At 42.8% G+C, this 23,334-nt stretch overlaps 1 protein-coding gene across 3 annotated transcripts in view; it reads left to right on the forward strand.

Annotated features, from left to right (window-relative positions):
• The window catches only part of LOC134798355 (protein bicaudal D), a 42,882-nt gene extending 20,443 nt beyond the window's left edge, over nucleotides 1-22,439 (forward strand). For 2 of the 3 annotated variants that reach the window (XM_063770765.1, XM_063770768.1), the window contains 10 exons: nucleotides 4,011-4,235; nucleotides 4,598-4,835; nucleotides 5,151-5,311; nucleotides 13,120-13,260; nucleotides 13,577-13,838; nucleotides 14,338-14,475; nucleotides 16,224-16,427; nucleotides 17,975-18,232; nucleotides 18,681-18,847; nucleotides 19,380-22,439. In XM_063770765.1, coding sequence (XP_063626835.1) covers nucleotides 4,011-4,235; nucleotides 4,598-4,835; nucleotides 5,151-5,311; nucleotides 13,120-13,260; nucleotides 13,577-13,838; nucleotides 14,338-14,475; nucleotides 16,224-16,427; nucleotides 17,975-18,232; nucleotides 18,681-18,847; nucleotides 19,380-19,454 — 1,869 coding nt within the window. In that variant the 3' untranslated portion in view covers nucleotides 19,455-22,439. Of the gene's footprint in view, nucleotides 1-4,010; nucleotides 4,236-4,597; nucleotides 4,836-5,150; nucleotides 5,312-13,119; nucleotides 13,261-13,576; nucleotides 13,839-14,337; nucleotides 14,476-16,223; nucleotides 16,428-17,062; nucleotides 17,559-17,974; nucleotides 18,233-18,680; nucleotides 18,848-19,379 lie in introns of those variants that run through there. The other variant, XM_063770766.1, reaches the window with a different exon arrangement.
• Nucleotides 22,440-23,334: the final 895 nt, after the last annotated feature.

Raw genomic sequence — 23,334 nt, forward strand, 5'->3', positions numbered from 1 at the left:
GTGGATCATGAAGGTAATGTCACAGTCTATTTAGTCGCAGCTCGAACAAAGGTCTCTCCAATCCGCCAGATATCCATACCCCGACTTGAACTGTCCGGGGCAGTACTTTTATCCAAACTGCTGGGAGAAGTATCCGCTATTCTATCCATCCCAGTCAGTCGTTGCAGGGCTTGGACAGACTCGACTATAGTCCTAGCTTGGCTTCAAGGCGAGCCGAGCCGCTGGACAACGTTTGTTGCCAACCGCGTCACTGATATTCTATCCATACTTAACAATGATCAGTGGGCGCATGTAGAATCCACCAGCAACCCGGCGGACTGTGCCAGTCGAGGAATGTCACCAGCCGATTTTATCCAATTCGAGTTGTGGGTCCACGGCCCAGCATGGCTACAAGACCCTAACTACCAGCATCCAACATCCGAAACCGTATCCACTGAGCTTGAAGCCAAGCCCATGAAAGTACATGTATGTACTGTTTTATCCACGGATCAGCCATCCGAAGAGTTGAGTGTTTGGACTAAATACTCATCTTTATCCAAGACGGTAAGGGTAGTAGCTTACTGTCTCAGATTTTGTAAAAAATTGAGAGGAGAATCGTTTCAGTCCTATCTGACCGCAAGGGAGCTTGATAATGCCTTAAAGGTAGGTATCAAAGCAAGTCAATCTTCAGCTTTCTCTCGGGAGTTAACTAACTTGAATAATTCTAATCCAATCCCCCGAAGAAGCATAATAGTATCATTGTGTCCCTTCTTGGACGAGGATGGTATTATGAGAACTCGAGGTAGGATTGAGCATAGCGATCATTCTTATAATGTTAAGCATCCTATAATAATGCCCCATGACCATCACTTATCCAAGCTGATTGTGAGTGACGCTCACACAAGGACTCTCCACGGAGGCCCCCAACTCACCCTAAATTATGTAAGATCCAAGTTTTTAATTCTCAATGCCAAGAGCTTGATTAGGCATATTTTAAGTAAATGTGTAAGATGCATAAAGTACAAGGCTACCAAAAATCAACCCTTCATGGCTGATTTGCCCAGTACAAGGGTAACTATTGCTCGTCCGTTTCATCGCACTGGGTGCGACTATGCAGGCCCTATAAATATTAGAATATCCAAGGGTAGAGGATGTAAAAGCTATAAAGGTTACATAGCACTGTTTGTATGTATGGTAACACGTTGTATCCACCTGGAGGCAGTAAGTTCACTTACCACTGAAGGGTTTCTAGCTGCTTACAGACGGTTCGTCGCACGTCGGGGTCCTTGTAAGGAGATTTGGAGCGACAACGGCTCCAACTTTGTCGGTGCATCCAAGGAACTGCGAGTCCTCTTCCAGCAGAGCGAGTCTTCTGTCATGAAAGAGGTTGCTGAGGCCTTAGCTAATGAAGGTACTGAATGGCATTTTATTCCACCCCGGGCTCCCAATTTCGGTGGACTTTGGGAGGCGGGTGTTGCCTCTACTAAATACCATTTGAAACGGGTCCTAGATGGCACCACTCTCACGTTTGAGGAGTTATCAATGGTTTTAGTCCAGGCGGAGGCTTGTTTAAACAGTAGGCCCATGTACCAGCTACCGTCAAATGAAGTGGACACTAGTCCACTCACCCCGGGACATTTTCTAGTTGGTGAAGCTCTGGTAACCGCTCCAGATCGTAACTATGAAGATTCTCAGATCAGCCCTTTGCATAGATGGCAGCTCACCCAGAAGCTCATGCAGCAGTTCTGGCGAAAATGGTCTCAGGAGTACCTAACGACGCTCTATCAGAGGTACAAATGGACTAAGGTCACCCCGGAGCCACAGGTAGGTGACGTAGTATTAGTTAAGGAGGATGATCTCCCGCCCTCGAAGTGGTTATACGGGTTAGTACAAGAAAAGCACCCTGGTCCAGACAATGTCACTAGAGTCGTTACCTTAAAATGTAATCATTCCAAACTTGTGAGACCTGTTTCCAAATTAATAGTATTGCCTGCTGCCAACTAGTATTACTTGTAATGTAGTTATTGTTTTTTTTGTATTCTTATCTTGCTACAGGTCAGAGCAAGACCATGAGTATGTTATTTTATTAATATATGTTTAGTTTAGGGTATCCAAATGGTACTGCAATTTTCATGTGGTTGATACTGTTACTGTATAACTTTAGAGACTTATTAAAGTTCCTATAAGGTTTACCAAAGTTTTTATTAATAGTATAAAGTCACTAGTTATGTAAAACTATATCAGTGTACTTAGAAATAAAAGTGTACTTATTAAAAATGACTGATAGGAAAGAGTATTATTATGTTGTACCAATACTTTAATAGGTATACTTATAAGTGTTTAATTTATTTAAATTTTCATTTATGTTATATTGTTATAACAGAGTTGTAAAACCTCTGATGATTGATGATACTCACCTTTGTACGGGTATATTAGTAAATATTAACAAGTGGTTAGTATACAATGTAACTTGTCTTAGTTAAGGCTGTGATCTCTATCTCTATAGATTGTTATCAAACTTGTTTATGATCTCTTCCTTATAGACTGGTGAACAGTGTACCTTGTATTGTTTTCTATTTTAAAACTTTAGATAGAGTTCAAAGTTGTCTATTGATGTCATGTTAGCTCTTGTTAATTTTAGTACTTTATTAAGGTGCAATGCCTAAACAATGTTATGTATGCAATTCTATATGCCTGTTCCTGTATGATGTCATGGCGGGCGGTAGGAAGAACATGCTGTTCTTGGCGGGCGGGATGTTTGAGCGTTATATGTATTATTATAAGATTTATGAGTAATTTGCCATTCATTGTGCAAATAGTTTAATTTGAAACCTCAAACAGCTCGGCCTAGATTTATGTCAAAGATATTTTATCTGTGCTTTGTCTCTTGCAAAAAAATGGCTGCACTAGCTAGTTTCGCTTTCCTTTATAATAAAACGGGAAATTAGTTATAATGTCGATTCACGGTATAAATGTATATGAAAAGTAATAATACAATGCGTCTTTTCATAAAATCAAAGTTTTATTGCATAATCATCCACCATTGAACCAGATTTATCCAAATCCAAATTGTGCCGGCCAGGCGGTCGGACAGTGTTGCCATTCTCAATATTATTATTAGGTTCCGAATATGGTAAGTTATTTAATTAGCGTTTTATTTTTGTGTAAAACGCTGTCATTAAAGTAAAACTAGGTACAGAAATGACGTAGCTTATGGCTAGCTACCTACATACATAGTTCTATTACCCAAAAACGGACACAATTGAAGTAGTCTGGCACGGGAGAGATCGCAATTACAATTAAAAATTCCATAATTAGTTAACGACAGCACAGCAACTGACTTATGTCTGAATTTCCGATGCAAAATTATCACAATGAGCGACTTGGAGTCAGGTCGATGTTCGTCTGTCCACCAAAGGTTTTATTAACCTTAAAGTATTTACACGTATTTCTCGCAGCGTCTAAATAAGCATATCGCCAAACGATCATCATAAATGTATACGCTTGTACTCGTAAAAATACATATATTCTGATTCGTTGTTAATTAATTCTGTAATTGCGTGTTATCGAGTACGAGTATCGAGTATAAATCTCGGCCTGTCGTGCTGTTTGGGGTGCGACGACCTGTTGGCGAAATTAGTAGTTCATTAACGCCTCGGAAGTCTACAATGTTTGACCTAAATTTGTATTTTTATCGTTCCTAAATACGGCCGCTTCTCACGCTTTATTTTATAAGAGACAACTAAATCGCGACGCCAATATACGGAAATCAAGTATGCCGAGTATGCGAAATCAGATAGCAGTTCGTGTAGGTTGAAAACTTACGATTTAGTTTACCACCATTACAAAACGAATGTCATAATTAAAATGAGCAACGTCAACGTAGATACTTTAGGACCTTACATATAGACGAAGGGCACTGTTGAAATTTTCAAGTCACGCCTATGTCTATTAAGGGTCTGCCGTCGCTGTTTTCCATCATATGTATTTAACGATGACATTTTTCTTAAATCTTATGCCTTTGTTCACAGCTACGCCACGAGCTGGAGCGTGTCGTGAGCGAGCGCGACCGTCTGCTCACGGAGAGCTCCGAGCTCGGCGTGGACAAGGCGTCGCGTGAGTCCGAGCGCGCGGCACTACGGGCGGAGCTGCGCGAGGCGCGCCAGCGGGAACAGAGACTACTACTGGACATCGGGGACTTGGAGGACGAGAATATATCGTTACAGAAGCAAGTGTCGGCGCTGCGATCATCGCAGGTATGTTCTTAAAAAGGGTACAGCGAATCGGAGACCAGCTACGGGTTGAGCTGCGTGAGGCGCGCCAGCGCGAACAAAGACTACTCGACATCGGAGACTTGGAGGTTGAGAAGATATCGTTACAGAAGCAAGTGTCGGCGCTGCGATCATCGCAGGTACGTTCTTAAAAAGGGTACAGCGAATCGGAGACCAGCTACGGGTTGAGCTGCGTGAGGCGCGCTAGCGAGAACAGAGACATCGACATCGGAGACTCGAAGGTTGAGAAGATATCGTTGAAGCAAGTTTACAATTAAAAAGTGACACGACGATTTCTTAACTTGCCTCAATTCCATTCAAACAATGATAATTGATAACTTTTTCAGGTGGAATTCGAAGGGCTAAAACATGAGGTCCGACAGCTGCGCGAGGAGGCGGAGAATCTCCGCGCGGCGGCCGACGAGACCGCGGCGCTGCGCCGCATCGCCGAGAGGCAACTCGGCGAGGCGCTCGAGGCGCTGCAGGCCGAGCGCGAGGCGAAGTTCGCCGCGAAGAAGGAGCTCGACGCGCATCTTAGCCGCGAGGCAGCTTATAATATCACCAACCTTGCCTACAGCATACGAGGTAAGGGCATCATAATGAAATTAACTGAAATGACGAAGAGGCAACGTGGCGTGTGTTTAGACGCAAGGACGTGCAAGATTTTTTTAGACAATTTTAAGCTACTTGAATGTAGTTAAAGCCAATATGGCTCTTATAGGCAAGTCTTCACTTGCACGCAAGATGACGATATCGTATCTTTTCTGTTCTAATTTTGTACATCTCATGTGTTTTTCTCTGTGAATTTTGGATAACATATAGGTGTAATTGCCGTGCAATTTCTGGCACAACCGTTCCTATACTTAGTAAACTTTTAACACATCTTATTGTTTGCTGCAGGCATGGGCGAGGAAGGCGGCTCCGAGGAAGGCTCTCCCGGCGCCTCCAACTCTGAGCTCGCGGCGGCCATGGGCGAGCACCACGCCGACCTGTTCTCGGAGGTGCACCTGCACGAGGTCTCCCGCCTGGAGAAGCAGCTGGAACAGGCCCACAACGAGAACGTGAGTCGAGCGACTTGGTTTTATGAGGCAGGCTTTGAGGTTCCGCTCCAACTCTAGCAGCCATGGGCTAAGGTCAGCTCTGCAGCTTAGGGAGCGTTCAAGTATTACGTAACGAATTTGGGGGGGAGGGGGGTCTTGTAAAACGTTACGATGCGTTACAGGGGCGGGAGGGGGATTTTGAACTACGCGTTACGTAACATTGTTTTTTAACCCTTCAGAACGGTCGCGTAGAGAGATTCTCTCACGCATTTTTTAAAACGTGATTTTTCTGAAAAATTTAACGCATTTCAAATGTTAATTAATAACATATTTCTAATGCAGCAATATTTCTAATGTTATAATCTCCGATTCTGATTTAATTGACGCTAGTTGTATAACCATACAAATTGGGGGAGATATATGTATCCTAGCTATATATAGACCACCATCAAGTAAAGACATTACACCATTTTTAACCTCCTTAGATCAAATTTTAACCAAAAATAAAGCCTTCAGCACACTAGTTGTAATGGGTGACATCAACATAGACATACAAGACAACAATAGGGACCCTAATTCGTCAGAGTACCTTAACCTGATGGCAAGTCACGGACTCTTGCCAGGACATAGTCTTGAAGATAGAGATCTGTCACTTATTTGGGCGCGCGTAGATTACGGTGGCCACGTCCGTATCTATGTGTGCTTATACAGGTCTCACAGCGGAGACTCGGAAACCAATCGCCTGCTGGAGCGTATCCAAGTGGGACTCAGCGAAGTTCTCGAGCGGCTTCCCTCGGCGGAGTTAGTGATCCTTGGTGACTTCAACGCGCACCACAGCGAGTGGTTGGGATCATTGCGCACTGACTACGCCGGGAGAGCTGTACACAGCTTTGCTGCAGCGTATGATCTCTCGCAAATAGTCGATGGTCCCACTAGAATTCCGGACATCGAAGGTCATGCCCTGCTCTCTTAGACCTACTGCTGACCTCGCATCCAGAACGCCACCAGGTATCCCGTCTTGCACCCTTGGGTTCGTCAGACCATTGCCTGGTGCGTTCTGTTGTTACCACGGAGCGGACAGGGCAATCTCGACCTTCTGGATTGCGCCGTGTCTGGCACTATGGATCAGCAGATTGGGATGGACTGCGGGAGTTTTATGCGTCCTACCCTTGGGGGCAGCTCTGCTTCTCCTCGGATGATTTTGACAACTGTGCGAAATTCGTAGCTGACACGATCCTGCTAGGTATGGAATGCTTCGTTCCTAGCACATTAGTTCGTGTTGGCAATCTTTCTCAGCCCTGGTTTGGTCGAGCGTGCGCTGAAGCCCGTAAATCAAAGGAAGAAGCTTACCAAGCCTGGGCTGCTGCGCGTCAGGTCAGTGATCGTAACTGTTCCGAATTGAAGAAGCGACTTAATGCTGCTACTAGGTCTTGTAAGAAGCGAATTGTTGCAGCCAAGTTTGAACATACCCGCAGAATTGGTGAGAGACTAGTCAGTCAGCCCTCTGGGTCCCGAACTTTCTGGTCTCTCGCCAAAGCTGTTCAGGGGAACTTTTGCAGGGTCTCCTTACCATCCTTGCACAAACCCGATGACTCACTGGCTCATTCCGCAAAAGAGAAAGCAGACCTACTTTGCTCTCTATTTGCGTCGAATTCTACACTGGACGACGGGGGCAATACACCTCCCACTATTCCGCAATGCGAGTACTCTACGCGTATGCCCGAGGTCCGCTTTACTCAAAGCGCAGTAAGGCGTGCTCTCTTTGCCCTCGACGTCAAGAAGTCCAGTGGGCCAGACGGTATTCCTGCTGTTGTATTAAAAACGTGCGCTCCAGAGTTAGCTCCGGTTCTGACGCGACTATTCTCGCTCTCATACCGCTCAGGGAAATTCCCGTCTTCCTGGAAGATTGCCTGGGTTCACCCTATACCCAAAAAGGGTGACCGTACCGACCCTTCCAACTACCGGCCTATTGCGATCACCTCCCTGCTCTCTAAGGTGATGAAGCGTGTGGTAAACAACCAGCTCCTTAAGTACCTCGAAGACCACCAGCTAATTAGCGACCGGCAATACGGGTTTCGCCGTGGTCGAGGCGCTGGAGACCTTCTTGTTTACCTCACTCACCGATGGGCCACCGCCATAGAGAGTAAGGGAGAGGCACTGGCTGTTAGCCTGGATATCGCAAAGGCCTTCGATAGGGTTTGGCATAAGGCACTTCTCTCAAAACTTCCCTCATACGGGCTTCCTAAGGGGTTGTGCACATGGGTTTCCAGCTTCCTGTGTGGGCGTAGCATTTCAGTCGTCACTGACGGAATATGCTCGGACTATAAGCCCATAAACGCTGGCGTACCCCAAGGATCTGTACTATCGCCTACTCTGTTCCTTCTGCATATCAATGATATGTTATTGACTAACAATATTCATTGCTATGCAGATGACAGCACTGGCGATAGCTGTTATACAGGTCGTGTAAACGCCCCCCCTGAGCAGGTGTCGGAGTGTAGGATGCGACTTGTGTCTGAGATCGAGACGTCCCTTGAACAGGTCTCCGAGTGGGGTAAACGTAACCTCGTCCAGTTCAACCCCAGTAAGACACAAGTCTGTGCGTTTTCCGCTAAAAAAGCCCCATTTGTCACGGCGCCAAAGTTTCAGGGCATTCCCCTTACCATGGCTAAAAGTATCGGGATACTTGGTGTCGATATTACGAACGAAGTCCAGTTTCGGAGTCATTTGGAACATAAAGCCAAACTGGCCTCCAAAAAGCTTGGGGTGCTTAACAGAGCCAAACAGTACTTCACACCTAGTCACCGGCTTTTGTTATATAAAGCGCAGGTTCGACCTCATATGGAGTACTGTTCTCATCTCTGGTCTGGCGCTCCACAATACCAGCTCCTTCCTCTTGACTCCATCCAACGGCGGGCAGTTCGTATTGTCGGCGATCCCGAACTTACTGACGGCTTAGAACCTCTTAGCCTTCGGAGAGACGTTGGCTCTCTTTGCATGTTCTACCGTCTGTACAATGGGGAATGCTCGGAAGAACTTTTTGATTTGGTGCCATCGTCTCGTTTCTATCACCGCACCTCCCGCCAAAGGAGCAAAGTTCATCCCCACTTCTTAGATACATGGCACACCAAGAATAAGCGGGCATCTCGCTCGTTTCTTCCCAGAACGTGCAGAATGTGGAATGACTTGCCTCCTGAGGTATTTCCTTTGCGCTACGACATGGGATTCTTCAAGAAGCGGGTATTTAGGGTTCTCAAGGGTCGGCAACGCTTAAGTGGCTCCTGTGGTGTTGCTTATGTCCATGGGCGACGATGACCGCTTCCCATCAGGCGGCTCGTCTGCTCGTTTGCTGACTATAACATAAAAAAAAAAAAAAAAAAAAAAACAACCTCGTGCCACATGGCAAAACAAATCTCGATCATATAATTCTTAAAACAAATAAACGTGCCACTACGCTAGTTCTGGAGACAGCAGTGACTGATCATAAATCTGTAGTACTATCGATAGATAAATTGAAATTACATACGACTAATAAATACAAAACGACGGTAAATTACCAGGACCTCGATTCTGCTATAAAAAATATCGATTATTCATATGTTTATAATGAACCAGATGTAAACCTAGCACTTAATTACCTTGTGAACTCCTTAAAGAGAGAAATAGAAGCTAATATAAAAAATTGCTTAGTACCTCACCGCATGCGTATCCATAAGCCATGGATAACCCCTGGTTTATTGAAATGCATGAGGAACAGAGATAGAATGAGTAAAGCAGCTAAATCAACACCACATAATGAAGTGCTTTGCAAGACATTTAAACGGTATCGTAACTTTTGTAATAATTTACTAAAAAAACTTAAGAATCAATATGAGAGCAACCAATTAAAAAACGCCGGAAATAATCCTAAAAAGCTTTGGAGTACTATAAAGGAAATAACCCACACCACAAAACAAAAATCCACCGCTGAAGAGCTCCTTGCAATAGGTAAGTCTCCGGATAGCTCCCTGTCTTATATTAACAACTTTTTTGTCAATGTTGGAAAAAATATAGCCCAAAGCATCTCGTCAACTGCCAGCGCAAATAAATATAATAATGACATATCCTCCGGAAGTAACATTAATTCTTTAGTATTTCTCGAAACTGATGAACTAGAGGTAGAACAAATTCTTAATTCACTCCGTACAAATTGTGCAACAGGACATGACGGTATTTCGACGGACTTCCTAAAACGATATAAAACCATCTTATTACGCCCACTAACCCATATCTTTAACCTATGTATAGGAACCGGTGTCTTTCCGGAAATACTTAAAAAAGCACTGATACAGCCTATCCATAAGTCTGGAAGCCGAAAACTTGTGAATAACTACCGTCCAATCTCAATACTTTCTTCACTGTCTAAGATATTGGAAAAAATCATGAATAAGCGTCTTAAAAACTTCCTAGAACACAATCAATTATTGTCCGACAGACAATATCGCTTTCGGAATTCGAGATCCACAAACGACGCCGTTCACGACCTCACTAACCACATAGTGGAAGAATTGGACGCTAGTAAAAAGTGTGTAGCCATTTTTATCGACCTAGCTAAGGCTTTCGACACGGTGTCGATTCCTAGACTACTGTACAAGCTTGAATCAATAGGAGTACGAGGTCCCCAACTTCAGCTATTCCAGAGCTACTTGACAAACCGGAAACAATGTGTTAAGATAGGTGATCGCACAAGTAGTGAGCTGGTAATCGAATACGGGGTACCTCAAGGGAGTATTCTTGGACCGACTCTCTTTTTGTTGTATGTTAATGATATGTGTAATATTGATCTACCTAACGGAAAAATAGTGGCTTTTGCAGATGACACGGCACTTGTTTTCTCAAGTCATTCATGGGAAGATACATTCCGCAAAGCACAGTCAGGCTTTGATAAAGTGAACTCTTGGCTCTTAAATAATTCGTTATCTCTCAATGTTGACAAAACAAAATACCTGGCTTTTTCTATAACGGCAAGTGGTGTCAAATGCCTTAATGACCATACTATTACCGCACATAATCACCAAACGGACATTGATCAGAAATGCAACTGTCCTACGCTCAGCCGAACTGATACTGTGAAGTACTTAGGCATAATATTAGATGATAGATTAAACTTTAAACCGCACATAGACGTCAGAGTACGAGAGACGTCTGGCAGAGTACGAAAATTAATTTTCATTTTTAAACATCTACGACATGTTGCTGGCCCCAAAATTATAAAAATGCTCTATTTTGCCTTAGCACAATCATTGATAGGATACTGCATACTCACGTGGGGAGGTGCTGCCAAGAGCCACCTTATCAAACTGGAGCGTGCTCAAAGAGCCTTGTTAAAGGTAGCTTATTGACCGAAGCGAAGCGAAGGTCTACGTTTTGACTCGGGCATTTTGCTTTCGTATGTCCGGATGTTCTCCTCTACAGGTCGCAATTCTTAACCGATTCTCGTGAAATTTTGTGACCGAATTTTATGACTAAATAAAATTTTTTTGTCAATCCGGTTTTTGGAAATTTTTAAAAATGGCGGAGTCGTGATACCTGGCGCCTAAACAAATAGTCGTATCGATATCATAAGACTTTTTTCTTTTTGAGACATGTTTACAGAGTTAATAGCAAAAAATGCAGAAAAAAATTATCGCTGGTTTAGGCGGTATTTAGATATTTAATTTTAACTAATTTTAATTTGAGAAGGAGTAGCTAAATTTCGTCAACCCATCTAAGAACTATTTGGCTCAGTTTGTAAACGTTCGCTTTTTCTGTTTGCACAGAGGGTCTGGGTTCGATCCCCAGTAATTGTATGCTGGGATATTATAACTTTTTGTATTTTTTTACACATAAATTTCGTATTGTTTTTCTTTAATTTACTATACACCGTGTTTTTATTGAATTCCGTTATCTTCGGGGTATAGTTAAGTACGTTTATAAGAACTAAATGGCATAGTTAATTTTCAAAAAAAAATTTTTTTTTTGTTTTCTTTTTTGTTTTTTTTTTTTGTTTAAAAAGTAATTAAATGTAGCATATAGCGTTGTTGTAACACGGGCATTACATTTAACTCAACCAAACAATTGAAATCTGTGACATATCAATGACATTTCGTACATCAATCGACCGAGATTGTACTGAAGTTTAGTAGCAAATGTATGAACTCATTCTAAACACTAATCAATATGTAAGCCGGCCCTAAGGCAAGTGTACACGCTTGTAGAGGCCTTATAGTAAAAAAATAAATTATGGATTATCTCCGAAATGGACTTAATTAGAACATCGGTGTCTTTGAGAAAGTTACTTGATTTAAGCTCAGGAATGCACCCTTGAAATTAACGGAAATAAAAAAAACACGGTGTATTTAAAGCTCTTAGCACCATGTTATTTCAAGCTCTGCTCGCGAGGTCTACAGCTCACAGAGCCACTAGTTGTAAATCTTTTCGTTATTCCACCGTGGAACTGTATAAAACATGTGAGGTACTCACAGTCCGGCAACTATTTGTACTCCAAATAGTATTGAAGAAACACTCCGAATCCTTTTCTTCCACAGTTACTAATATCCACAGAACACATCGAGGTAGGCGAAAAAAAATGATTCCACGACATGCTATTTGTAGAACAGCATTTAGTAAGAGATTCTATTATTTTCTAGGTAGCTTCTTGTATAATAAGTTTAATTCGTTCCTAAACATTTATGGCCTTAATAAATACACCTGCAAACAGACATTGACAGAATATTTATTGAGCAAATCATACATAGACACTGAAATTCTTTTGCATCCTATGACATAACTATTACTGTTTCAATTTAGTGTACTTTAAAAAAGACGCGCACACACACACACACGCACGCACACACACATACACACACACACACACACACACACATTTTGGAGCTCTTGAAAAAACTTTTTTTTTTTTTTAATAATTCCTTTTGCTATCTTTATAGATAACTTCTAATATTTCCTCATTGTTATAGATTTTGCATAACTTTCTTAACAGTATGTAGCTAATTATAAATAATACTCGCCTGTACAATATACATGTAAAGTACATAGAGACAAATGGAAGGTAGCTGGTACTTATAGCACAGGTTTATACCTAATTTAAGTACCAACGATAGATCTTAGACAGATATACCTATGTAACATAACTTATGAAATTATGTATGAATGTAACCTTTAGAGCTTAATAAACTTTATCTTATCTTATCTAATATTAATGTAACTTTCACAGTGCATCTCTGTTAATTTCTTTACTCTGTCCTTGAAAATAAATATTAATTAATTTAACATTAACGCGATTAAAACAATAACAAAGGTATTTTAGCGACTTTCCGGTACTTTACGCCACATAATTGTGGCCTTTAGGTAAAAAAATGGTCACTTGGTGGCTACGTAACGTTTTACTAACCCCCCCTGGTTACAGAAAAACGTTACGGCGCGTTACATGGGGGGCGCGTTACGTTAAAAATGTCAAAAAATTGCGTTACGTAATACTTGAACGCTCCCTTACTGATAAGATCAGCGTGATGCACCGTTACACTAAGTCTCGTATTCCGTACACAGTATGCCGTATACTATTCGGCGTCAAGTTAGGATCTTTTTAAATGTTCAACTGTTTGAGGTGCAAAAATTACATGTAATTATCATTATTTTATTTTATTTGTTAGCCTCACTGCTGGGCAAAGGCCCCCCTCTCTTTTTTCCACGCGTTTCGTTCTATGGCAATATTCGGCCAATCTTTCCGAAAGACGTCAAGATCGTGCCGCCATCTTTTCGAGATTATCATTACTGATTATGTTTGTCCACAGAGCCAGCTTTCGGCGTCAGTGCGTGCCGCACAAGCGACGGCGGAGAGCGAGAGCGCCTGCGCGTGTGTGCTACGCTGTGGTCTACAACGCGCCGCTTCTCGCGTCACCGCGCTCGCCGCTCTTCACAAGGAGACTCAGCCCGTATGTTTCTATTTATCACAACACTTGCCACAGATTGTATCTTTGCAAGGTTTACGTGACATCTGTTGTGCGTGACCTCAACTTTGGTGCTGATCATACCTATAATCACAAATCACACGAGGATACATGGAATCATAAAACGAGCACTTAAAGAAATCATTGTTTATTACTTGTAAGAGCGAGTTTATTGGTCAGTTTTAACCCTTCAACTGCCACGGGTCAAAATTTGCCGACGAATATAGAATTAAATTTTGATCGCCTTTGCTGACCCAATATTGCGTAATAAAATAAGTAGGTACTTATATCGTTTTTGTAGGAGGAGGAGAAGTCGGAAGGCGGCAACGGCGTCCCTCCTCGCGCGGCGGCGTGGCTGACGTGGTGGCGCGTGTCGGGCGGCGAGCTGGGCGGGCTGGGCGCCGCGCTCGCCGAGCTGCAGGCCGCCTCGGCGCCGCCCGACGCCTCGCCCGCCGCGCTGGCTCGCGCCTCGCTGGCTGAGCTCAGCGATAGAGTGGCGGAGGCGGAGGTGCGCGCTGCGGCGTTGCAGGCGGACTGCGACTTGCTTAGGACTCTGGCCGGAGGTATGTTAACTTTCAAACTCTCACCTAGTTCATCTGGTGACGCGTGTTGGGTGGCGGGCTCACCGCGCTCACCCAGCTACGAGCAGCTTCGACCCCGCCTGCGGCACTAGCCCGCGCGTCGTTGGCTGAGCTCACTGACAGGATTGAGGAGGCTAGAGTGCGAGCTGCTGCGTTGCAGGCCGATTATGATTTGTTTAGGACTTGGCTGGAAGTATATTCTCTTACGATATCATCGTAGCTCACCGAGCTACAAGCAGCTTTAGCGTCACTCAATACCTCGCCCGCAACTAGACTTAGTGACAGGGTCGTCGAGGCTGAAGTGCGCGTCGCTATGTTGCAAGCTGGCTGCAACTTGTTTAGGACTTTGGTCGGAAGTAATTGCATTAACTCAGAAACGGATAAAAAAAATATTACAAGAAATATGACATAAATATGAATTGAAGCTAAGTAATAGCGCGTGAAAAACTTTTTCTTCATAATAATAATAATTTATTTTTAGGAGCGGGTCGTGCACTATCTTCAGCCGCGCCAGCGCTCACGTCGGCGGCCGAAGCCCTCGCACAGATGTACCACCACGTGTGCGCCGTCAACGGCACGCAGCCTGAACGCTTGTTGCTGGAGCACGCCGCCACAGACGGTAACTATGCTAGTAGTACTAAAGTACAGTCATGAATTATAATTCGAGATTCCTTTAATTGCCTGAAATTAGATATTACTACATGTCTTTCATTCGCTAAACGGTTTGTGACATTTCGGCATTCATACATAACGGCATACCTCGTGCAATTAGCCTCATAGATGACTATTTTTTATTTTTTTTTTAATCATTATTTATATCGTTTGAACACCGGAAAAAATAAAAATACTTTATAAACCTTCCCATAATATTATTAAAAAAAAAATGTTTGAAAAATTTTGAGTTGTTGAAACGCTCATAATTTTTGGCGCAAATTTGACGTCACTCGGTGTGAACGCAACTGACGTTTGCTACTTAGTGGCGAGTCAGGTCATAATGCCATCTCTTTCACACTTGGTTGGTCTTAACAATTTGTTGAAACGAGTGACATCACGTGCAGTGTTGGGCATTCAAGAATAAAATCATTATTTGAATACGAATTCGTAGGAATAAAGTCATCTCGATTTTATTCCCGTCAGAAATATTCAAATAATTTTGGTCGGGAATAATTCGTATGAGAAAAAATTTAATGAGAATAACTTATTCTTAATCAAATAAATATAATCATGAAATTTATTCGAAATAATATTCCACGAATAAAAATGTCGCCTGGGGTTGAGTACATAGTAGCATAGGTACTAATTACGTATGTATGGGTGCATTACATTTATTATAATTACTTTTCATATATTATACTTTGATATATCGTTATTTTGAATAACGTAATAAATGGCATACTATCGTAATACCTAATTAACGGTATACATAATGTTATTATTGGTATAATGGTCATAAGGTATATTTACACGTCGTCTAATATACTTTGCCATACTTATTACGTAGTTTAAAGCATATTATTTGTTATAACAAGTGACATCACATAATTATTTGTGTGGCATAATAGTTGCATGACATAAATGGGTTAGGTTATGTTGAAACTGTGACTCCGCACAAACGAATAACTATCTAACAAAAGGAGGGTTAGGTTAGAACTATGACCCTCCGTAGAATAAAATACTCTAGCAAAACAGTGGTTTAGGTTAGGTTTGAACTGTGGCCCCCGCAGAATGAAAACCGTGAATAAATTAGTAAGGTTAGGTTAGAACTGCGACCTCCCTAGAATAAAATAGCAAGCAAAAGCAATAAGCCTGAGTACTATTAGTTATAAAAAGTATGTAAAACTTTACGTTATCAGTAAATGAAATATGACAAAAACTGTCATACAATATATGCATTTATACTTGATAAAATTGTATGAAGTATTACGTTATACAAAAATATAATATAACAAATGTCATTATAAAACATGTTAATATAATACCTATTTGAAAATTATATTACGTTAGGCATGATATCAATGACAGTTTAGATGAAATCACAATATAATAAAGGAAACGTATAATAAAAATTACATTATAACATACAATAATATATCAACTGGCGTTATAACAAATGTATGATAGTTTTTTTTATAATTATATTAAGCATTACACACCTCGTATGTATAGTTAGGTAGATGTAATAGTAGTTAGTCTCTTGTCTAATTTATACCTATTTAATGGAATACAATCTTACAAATTGACTGTCGCATATCGCATAGTTTCAGTAACCGTATCATTTTTAATTTACTAACCAAATCATTAGGTTCAATTTAGCCGGTCATCTTGGCTACGCACCTTGGGTCAAAATGTAACATTGTATGTTTGCAGGTCTCGGGACGGACGGTCGCGGGGTGGGGCTGGGGGTGGAGGTGGAGGAGTCGGCGCTGGCGCTGGCGGCGGGCGAGCTGGAGGGGCTGCGCGCGGCCGGCGCGGTGGCGCGCGCCGCGGACACGCTGCTGGACCAGCTCACGCACCTGCGCGCCGCGCTCGACGCCGCGCTGGACTCGCGCCGCCGCCACCACCGCGCTCCCGGTAACACACACACACACACACACACGAGTTATGTCATCTCATATAGACACGACAAATTTGAGAATCCGGTGCCGTTAAAAAGATGTAATCGTCTTTCGGTAGATGTCCCTATACGCCACAAAGGCGTCTATACATAAGGGAAGGAATAGAAAGATTCGCGAGATTCTGGTAGGCTTCCGTAAGTCAATTGGTTAGAGCTAACGCACGGATTACGGAGGTTGCGGGTTCAAGCCCTGCCGGAAGTGTAAATATTTCCATTTTTTCCTTTAATATAAAATTTGGAATATCGCTCGGAGACGTATCTGCATGTTTAAAAATTGATTTAGACACGACAGACGTCTATCTGACTTATTTTCGCCAACTATAAAAAATCCAAGATCTATTACACTCTCAGTATGCAAAAACAGCCCAAAAATGTTGTACACCATGTGGGCTACCTGCGCCTCACGAGAATTTGAGTAGGTAAGTCGCGTGAGCCGCCGGCGGTCCACGAATGCTGCAAGAAACTATAATTATGTGAGACACCAGCGGCTCAGTGCCATTTAAAATCTCCAGTAATCCTATAGAAAGTATATGCACTGTCCTGTCCATTATGCTCCGTATCCATGTATAACCTACATATCCTTCCTTCCCAGGCTCCACAGATTCCCTGTTCTCGAAACAGAAATACTCCTGGAATACCATTAAGAAAGCCAAAGAACAGTGCAACGCCAAACTTAAGTCCTCTGACATTAAACGAAAACTTGTCCACCTTACGCCCAAACTACAGAAAAAGATGAATTATGAACAATACGTCAACTATAGCGGCATCGGTCGAGTGAAAAAAATCACGGACTATTTTGAACACATATCTAAAAACTCCATTGAAAACAAACTAAGAATAGATAAAGACGCTTGGCGATCAAACGATTGCTTTTCGAAATTCAACCTTACACCTACGTACAATAAGTCTATTCCTAGAATCAGGAAGCCTGTGATAGCTAGAAATCCCGCGAACTTCCATTCAGAGTGGAAGAACGCGTTGACACAGAGCGCGCACTGCCGGGGCGTGCAGAATACTAATGTGTTGAGTAGTGTGGGAGACTCCTTGAGGCTGTTGTTGCTGCATTATATTATGTGATGGGTGTAACAGTAAGATAATTACCCATTTTATTTCAATACAATATAGTGTCGTTAGTTGTCAGACTGTTGTTATAAATCTTACCTTATTTGTTGGCTGTATCAATATTTTAATTAAAAAAAAAGATCGATAAATTCACGGAGTCGAGCAAGATTCAAACTTGCAATCTTTCAGCACATTGCTCTAACTATCAACGTTTCTCGTCCCTCAATCTAGCCCATCCACCTCCAACCTCCATCCCTCCATGCATTTTTTCATTTTACTTAAAATATCGTAAGTTTTGTTAGAAGACTTCACTGTTTATACAAAAATTCATTAGATCATGCAATTTTGTGTACGTATATCATTCTTTCCATACGCCGTATTTAGGTCTCTTTTCTTTTAATTTCATACACTATTATTAATAATAATAATGAACTCTTCACAGGAATGGAATCCGAAGAGCGCGCCGCCGAGCTCGCCGAAATGCAAGAACAAGTCATCAAGCTCAAATCCCTCCTGTCGACCAAACGCGAGCAGATCGCGACGCTCCGCACCGTGCTCAAGTCCAACAAGAACACGGCCGAGGTGGCGCTCGCCAACCTCAAGAGCAAGTACGAGACGGAGAAGACCATCGTCACCGAGACCATGCTGAAGCTCCGGAACGAGCTGCGGCTGCTCAAGGAGGACGCAGCTACCTTCTCCAGTGAGTTGACAATGTTGTTATAGCAAGTCTTTTAGGTCGCATCCCTCCTGTCGACCAAACGCGAGCAGATCGCGACGCTGCGCACCGTGCTCAAGTACAACAAGAACACGGCCGGCGACTGTAGTAGACCATGCTAAAGCTAAGGCACGAGCTGTGGTTGCTCAAGGAGGATGCTTCTACTTTCATCAAGTTGCAACTGCCGTAAGTAATTTAATGCTGTGGCCGCACGACAGAAAGTGGATCTGGGCTTCAGACTTCAAAGGTTTCTTTGTCTAACGCCGTTTTTGTTCAGTCGATGGTGTTCTGTTCCTTTAGGTTTTTTGTATTTCTCTCCAACAACACCTATTTGTGGGAAATCCAGCAAGTTGACAAGATGAAATCCCTGCTTGAAATCACAGTCTAACTACTCATTTTAGCATCGTAGAACTTACAACTGTTTTGTGTCCAGGTCTCCGTGCTATGTTCGCGGCGCGTTGCGAGGAGTACGTGACGCAGGTGGACGAGTTGACGCAGGCCCTCGCCGGCGCCGAGGACGAGAAGAAGACCCTCAACCAGCTGCTGCGGCTCGCCGTGCAGCAGAAACTGGCGCTCACGCAGCGCCTCGAGGAGCTGGAGGTATGTGCTGGAATTTACTGGAATACTCCTGTAGACGACGCAATATACTGGACCTGAAATAAATAACCTGAAACATAAAACTTAGTAATTAATATACATTTTAGTTTAATATTATTAAATCATATGTAGGTACTTACCTTGCTTACCACTGTTGTTTTCTATGTGTTAATAAAGTGTGCGCGAGAGCATGCATATGTGTGCAAAGAGCATCGGCTATCGGCCAATCAACGTCAGTTCCCTATACGCCACCGAGCGACACACGCATGTCCATGCGCTCTAACACTTACCTCAAAAGGTATCCCTAGTTGTTCTCATTTCTGCTCCTCTCCACCCGTGGCTGCAATCGTCGGCTACAACTCCAAATATTATGTGTATAGAAAAGTAGATGCTGTCGCGGGGCTGACATCAAACAGGCTTTTAACACGTTATTCGGTTCGTTCGTAAGGCATTTTATTCATTTCAGTATACCTAACCAGTAACCTAAATGTACCGGCGTGGTAAATTTCATCATTAACGCTGTGTTATTCCGAAGGTGGACCGCGAGATGCGCACTCGGCGCGTGCCCAAGGCGGCGGGCCCGACGCGGACGCGCGGGCGGGATTTCTAGCGGCTCGTGCTCGCGCTCAAGGCCGCCGCCCTCGCCCTGCGCGCGCTGCTGGCGCGCCCGCCCCGCGCCGCCTCCGCCCGCCCCTCCTGCCCCTCCTCCAGGCTGCCCCAGTCGCTCTCCGCGCCCAGCATGCGCTGACGGCGCCGGTGACCCAGTGGACGACGAACTTAATACTTGCGACTTATGCTCGCTCGATCGATACTTAAACTGCGATGACTGGCGCAGTCGGTAGGATCGACGTTCAGACCGGAGAGGACGCCGTCTTCAGTTTAGTGTTCCCGCTTCCCTCTCGGCGGGCACGACGTCTGATCGATGCGAGTTTTAACGAATTTACCGCGCCGCGTCTCCCTTTGCGACGCTCCACGACTGGTGACGCGAAACTTGTCGATTTCGGACACGTACAGTGATTAGTGATTCCCGGGGCGCCGCGCGGGTGACTGAGCTAGAGCGAGCGCGGCGCCCCGAAGTTTTTTATAAATCGTTCTTAGGCGACAAAATTATTTATACGTTTTATAAAATTATCTTATTAACCGTACCGCTAAGATTAGGCGGAGGGGCCCCGCCGCCGGCGGCGCGCGCACGCGCGGGAAGGAACCGTCAAACTGTGCAATAGCGTGCGCGCGCCCGGAGGGATGAAGTGAAACTTTGGTCGGCGGAGCTCCTCCATGAATGGTTGGTGTTAAATTAAAGTTGACTGATTTTAATGTGTGGCGCCCGAGGGCGGTTGTTGTTGTTCGCGTCGCGTCGCCGACTAGTGTATCGAATTTCCTCCTATTCGTATCTATTGCGCCGTCAAATTAATGTTGATCGAGTATTTTTGTAACAGTTGCGGTGTATTTTTATTACGCGAATGAATTTATCGCCGTTGTTATGTCGCGTACGAGACGATATATCCCTCGCGAAGCAGATTTTACTATTATTATCGTGTCGAAACAGGAATTATCGATAAAGCCGTGCGAAGTTATTTTTTATGACATGTTTATAATATAATTGTACGGTTCGCATATATATTTAATGATTACGAAATCCTCTACTCGATACGAATGTTTAAGTACGTCCAAAATGAAATTTCTAAAATAAATGATCGGTGTCCATCCATTGTGCGCAAAAAGACTATGTAATCTGTTCTATAGTCGGTCGTAGGTTCGTTGAGTTTGTGGCCCTCCGCCGATACTTTCGTCCATCTTGTTGTAGAGTAGTGTGTCCGCGTTTGTTTGACCTGCCGTCCCTAGGCCGCGTGCCACTCGCGTCCATTCTTGTCCAGCGCCGACCGGCCGGTCGCACAAAGACCTGTGTCTGTTTCGCTCCGTATTTTTATCTTTAATAAAAACAAACCGGTCTCTAGGTTGCTCAATCTCGCTCACGGCGGCCGGTCGGCGTTTCTATTATTAAGAGGAAATTTACAAATATTATTGACTTGTTACGGTATTGTTTACGTTGTGTATCGTGGATGTGATAGGCGGCTCGCCTCGGCGCGACGTAGTCGTAGTGTCCAGACCTAGGCTAGTTCGACCGTTCCATGTAGGGGCACTCGCCCGTAGTTGTAGGTATTTTCACTGGATTAGATATTATAGTTCTAGTTAATACGGTAATCTCCAAGTATACTTCGTAGGTTATCTATGAGATCTCCGTCGAGATGCGTAGTGAATTGGTTTGCAATATTAACATTACTAGCATAATTTGTTTGCATAGCTCAAAGCGGGCTCGCCCGAGGACCATAGCCTTGCATTTATTGTTTTTAGACTATCGTATGAATTAGCTTTTATCGTAGCCTCTTTATGTACTTAAACGATGGACTTACCAGCAGTAGTTAATATTTATCTTTATGTATGTTTATCTCTAGCTAAGCAGCAGACATCGTTTATGTATTATTTATGTCTAGTCAATGTTACCGCCGCGCGCGCCGCTGTCTACGCCGAGCCAGATACTCTGTTGATTGTATTTGTTACTTTATGTTAAAGTATTACTATTTTTCCTACGGTTGTTATGAAATCAGTATTTAATTGCCCTTATCTTCCGTCTTAAAAGCGAGGAATGAAATTGTTTCTAGTGTTACTATCTGGCTGTGATCGTGACAGCGGCGCGGACGGATCCGCGTCAAAGTTTCCATGGTGGCAAAGCACTATGTCTATTTATACTTTTATCACTATAAGCCTCTTTCGTCCACATACATTTATCTTGACATTGTTATGTTTAATAGTATTGTACACAAGTTTTTTGACATCAAATCATTTACATTAATTTTATATCAGATTGTTATATTTTGTTAAAATGAATTTGACTACACGAGCGGCGATTACTTAGCCGCCGACCGTGTTACTGTGAATCGATGGCCTGATCTCGGTTTATTGAACGTTATCACGATCGATATCAAATGAGTCCGAGATCCGGGCCACGGCCGGAGTCGCTCGATGTCTGCTGCCACTCGCCGGTGGTGGTTCAGAGCGATTAACCAAATATTTCTTTATTTATACACTTTAACTCTTTAGAATAGGTACTTATTTTGCTTAAGCATAGATATTATTTTCTATCATAGAAGATGATTGAGTTTTTATAATCATTAAAGATTTAAAAGTATTTAAAACGCGCGCTAGTTTATTATATTGCGACATGATTTAGTATTGGGCAAACGGGTCGCATGAATGTTCCCAGTTCACCTAGTCCGTAGCCGACGTCAAATATTGCACAGTTTGACGGTTCGTCATTTATTCCTAGAGTAGATACGCAAGATGGCCACTGTCGTTGCTTTAACTTTCACGTAATCATATCAGATTACAAGTCTTTGCATAATAGAATCTCAAACAGATGTAACTAATGAGCTTTAGATGTTATGTGTTCGCTGTATTTCAGAGTTAGGACAGATCAGGAACCAGTTTCGGGAACATATCATGACAGAAGGACTATATTTTCAAACTGTAAGGCACGCCGTGTTGTCGCAATGACTGATAACAATCATGTATGAGAATAATAAATTATTATATTTAACATTTGATTTTTATTTTTGGGGTTGATAAATAAAAAACAAATTAATGATTGGATAGTTTATTTAGATAGTCAAGTGTACATTACTGTTGATGACTGCTACCAAATGTTACATAGTCGTTACCTTACCCTAACCGGGAATTAAGGTATATACCTAAGGTCACCATAATCGCCGGTGAAGGCACAAGTTAAATACAAAACCCTTTTATGTCTGAGTATATATATATGTATACAGGATGGCTAAAAAATAGTACCCAATTTTTTTTCGCGATTTCGGGGTTGGTCCATTAGTCGCTCAGTATAATCCCAAAACGTCCCTGGCAACAGGAATGCAGTTATTTTTTAGCCACCGTGTATATCCATGAACTGGGTTTTTTACTTCATCGCATTATCGTCAAGTCGGTTACCAACAGTCTACAGCAGCGGTCGGCAACCGGCGGCGAACCTCTCACTTGCGGCCCGCAAGCCTCCCTGGCTATTTTGTATGTAATATTGACAAACGACAATGTCTAATAAAGTCATAAATATTAACAAAGTGCGGCCCGCGTCAACTCCGTTAACTACTATGTGGCCCTTGGCTGCTAAAAGGTTGCCGACCGCTGGTTTACAGCTTCCTGCCCAAAGTGCTCATAACTCACTCAAGAGCAACGAAAACGGGTTATTTCACTTTAAATAAAAAAAAAATTGTAAAGTTCATTCTAAACCGTTTTATTCACTCTTGAGTAACTAAATAAATACATAAAATAAAATCATTAGAGACAATGTTTTGGGCTGCTATTTAACTGATCACCAGATTTAGTAAAATTGAATACCAAAAAAATCTACTTTACCACCCTAAAATAATAAATGATCACCAAAATTGTAACACCATTTTAATGTGAAATGATTACCAATTTTA

Source organism: Cydia splendana, chromosome 16 (assembly GCF_910591565.1).
Source record: "Cydia splendana chromosome 16, ilCydSple1.2, whole genome shotgun sequence".
In the NCBI taxonomy this organism is placed as follows: Eukaryota; Metazoa; Arthropoda; class Insecta; order Lepidoptera; family Tortricidae; genus Cydia; species Cydia splendana.